Raw genomic sequence first — 3,473 nt, forward strand, 5'->3', positions numbered from 1 at the left:
TCAGGTCCTCCTCAGTTTCAGCAAGCAGGGTGGTGTCATCTGCATAATGCAGATTGTTGATAGATCTTCCACCAATCTTGACCCCACAGTCCTCCTCATAGAGCCCAGCCTCCCGGATAATCTGTTCTGACTACAGGTTGAAAAGGTATGGAGATAGGATGCATCCCTGTAGAACTGAGTATTTTGGACCAGGCTACCTTTGGCATAGCCTGTGCAGTGTTTGGGATAAATGCAGTAACGTTCCGTTTTCTACTTTGTCTTATATGAGGTAGAATCCAAGTGTATGTTACAAATGTTTATCTATGAAAGGAAAAAATACATACTAATATTAAAATAATTTCTTATAACTGTGAATCATTCATTTATTTTTCCAATAATTGATACTGTACAGTCCTAGAGCTCTTAGACCTGTATGTAACTTTTCTAGTTTTTCACTTCAAAGTTGTAAACTACTGCATCTGATCAGGGCTCTTTATTTAGTCTTATTTGTTTTGCTCACATTAGCTATAGTGTTTTATTTGTTCATGTATTAGCAGTCTTAAGTCTGACGGGATGACATGTACACTAATAAAGAATGCGTATTTGTAGGAAAAAAAAGAAAAGGGGCATTGTTCTTGGAAAGGTGGATGGTCAGCAGAAGGGAGGAAGACCCTCAGTGAGAAGAAAGGGCGTGGCACAAGAATAGGACAGGGTTCAAATCTGTTGTTCACAGAGTCACCATGAGTCATACTCAACTCAATGGCACTTGTTGTTGTTGTTGTTGTTGTTATGTGCTGTTGAGTCACCTGCAACTCACAGCAACCCTGTGTACAGCAGCCCTAAACCCTGCTCTCTCCTCTGTCAGTACTTGAGGGCTCAGCCTCAGTTGCCCTATCTGCTAGTCCAAATGTGTTCTATGGTACACAGGGTTTTCAGAGGCCTGCTATTTCAGAAGTGGGTGGCCAATCCTTCTTCCTAGTCTGTCTTAATTTGACTGCTCAGACTTAGAACATTATCTGACAGACAAGCATTTTACAGAAAAGAGCAGATGAAAGTTATAAAAATATGGAACACTTCACAAGTTTGCTTGTCATCCTTGCCTGGGGGCCACGCTATTCTTCTCTGTATCATTCCAATTTTAGGATATGTGCTGCTGAAGTGAGCAGCAATGGCACCTAATGCCAACAAAAACACTAAACGGGACACGTGGTTGTGTGGCAGTAGAACACACAGTGGCAGGAGAAGCCCTATCAGCATGTGAAGCCGCCTTGCCTCACATAAAGCAGAAGCTGTCTTTTGGATGTGCTGTTCTCAGAACTCACAGGATTGGACCACATGCAAATTTCATTTCCATTAACTTCAAATGAGACAGGTGCAGCAGTTGATGTGCCGTGAGATACATTACCTGTCGGCTGATTGCTGTTTCCAGTTCAGGATAGCCTGCTTTATCCAGAAGAATATTTGGAAAGAGATCTTCAATTAAACTCAAAAATAAGGGTTCGTCCTCATCAATCTAAACCAAATAGGAAACAGAAGGGAGATCAGATCAACTTCTTTAGCCCAAACACAGAAATGAACATATAACCTGTAAATTCCCAGCACAGTGCAGATTAGTTTATGATTATCACTGTTGTCGTTGTCAGGTGTCATCGAGTCAAGCATCACTCACAGGAACCCTGTGAACCACAGACTTGGACCGTGTCCTATCGTCTACCGTCCTCAGCATCTCTGACACACTAGAGCCCATTGCTGCAGTCACTGTGTCAATCCACCTGGTTGAGAGTCTTCCCTTCCTTTGTTGGCCCCCACCTTTCCCAGCAGCATGTCCTTTTTAAGGAATAGGCTCTCCTAACGTGCACAAATAATATGAGATGAAATTTCACCATCTTTGCCTCTAACAAGCACTCTGGTTGCACTTTCTCCAAGACACATTTGTCATTAGTAGAAAGGAATTTCACCTACTTCTGACCCTCTGTAATACTTCTCTCACTATTCCCATAATTTAAGAGAGAGAGAGAGGGAGAGAGAGAGAGAAGCTGAAGAAGGGAAGAGGGAGAAAGAAAAGAAAGAAGAAGAATAGAAAGGAAAGAGTAAAAAATGTTGGCTGTGTCACAACCTTCATAATAACTACACTTACTGGGAACTGGATACTTTATAAAATCTAGTTTAAATTTTAAAAAGTAACACTACACCACTCAAAAGTAAAATTATTGAAACTGTATCTATAAGAAGCATTTGAAGAGAATATATATTAGCTTTTTAATTGGCGTATTAATTTGTATACATTCCTGAAAGAACAGGAATATCTTGTTTGTTATACGATCACATCTGTAGGAAAGGGAGAACTAGTTGGCTTTCACGTCAATGAAGCTGTCCAGGAGTTTTTATTGTTTGTGGGCCATATATCCTAGAATTTGGTAGCATTTCACTAGCATTAATGAATTTTCTTACTTGTTTGGATCATTTCTGGTGAAGCTTAACCAAGAATTCCTTTTAAATATAAATAATATTTTTTAAAAAGAAAAAAATAAAACCATAGCCCTGGAGGCAATCCTAACTCATCTTACTTTTCCTCAGGTGTTCAAGGCGATAAACTTAACAAGAGCTTCCTAATGGCTGGGAGTTTGAACCACCAGCATTTCAGTTCACTGTCTAACACCCATTATACCCTCACAAAACCAAGGAACTGTACGAGTCCTGAGTACTGAGACCTGTGCAGGACTGAGTCAATTCCAACTCACAGCCTTCCGTTGGACCTCTGTGTGCGCCATCACTAAGGAGACTGTGAATCTTACTCCCCCGGAGTGGCTGGTGGATTTAAAATGCTGGTGGTCCAGCACACAGAGCACAATGCTCCCAGGGCTCCTGTTTAAGTGATTCAAAGGAAACCAGTGCCCCTGAGTAATCCTCACTCAACGTTGCTGCTGTCGCCGCTGTGTGCCCTCACGTCACAGCTGACCTTCCAGCAGAAAACTCCAGCCAGGTCTCAGCGACTGTAATTTGCATGGGAGCAGATGATGGATTCGAACCATGGGGCCTTTGGGTTGCAAGCATGGCTCCTTACCACTAGACCACCAGAGCTCTAACCTACCCACAGCATTCCTCTGTTGGGTTTCTTGGGCTGTACATCTTTACAGGCACTTGTCTATCAGAGTAGCTGATGAATTCAAACCACTGATCTTTTTTATTAACAGTCAGACATGTAATAAATCATGCTGCTAGAGCTACTTAATGATGTGGTCTTTACATGCCATGGAGTCGGCTCTGACTCATAGCCACCCTTTGTACAATAATAGCTCAAAACGCAATATTGTACCATCCTTACAATCTCTGTTACGCTTGAATCCATTGTTCCAGTTACTGTGTCCATTCACCTCTTTTAGAGTCATCCCTCTCTACTGACCTCTACTTCTCTAACTATGACATCCTTTGTCCATTACTGGCTCCTTTTGATAATAAGTCCAAAGTATGGGATCCAGGTGGTAGTGAATTCA

At 41.7% G+C, this 3,473-nt stretch overlaps 1 protein-coding gene across 1 annotated transcript in view; it reads right to left on the reverse strand.

The window, feature by feature from the left end:
* The window catches only part of DNAH5 (dynein, axonemal, heavy chain 5), a 382,826-nt gene that overhangs the window by 222,910 nt on the left and 156,443 nt on the right, over positions 1 to 3,473 (reverse strand). Inside the window, exon 40 of the mRNA XM_006895016.1 lies at positions 1,385 to 1,492. Within this exon, the coding sequence (XP_006895078.1) occupies positions 1,385 to 1,492 (108 nt within the window). The remainder of the gene's footprint in view (positions 1 to 1,384; positions 1,493 to 3,473) is intronic.

The sequence above is a fragment of the Elephantulus edwardii genome, unplaced genomic scaffold, assembly GCF_000299155.1.
Source record: "Elephantulus edwardii isolate Elephantulus edwardi_28Jun2011 unplaced genomic scaffold, EleEdw1.0 scaffold00153, whole genome shotgun sequence".
Classification (NCBI taxonomy): Eukaryota; Metazoa; Chordata; class Mammalia; order Macroscelidea; family Macroscelididae; genus Elephantulus; species Elephantulus edwardii.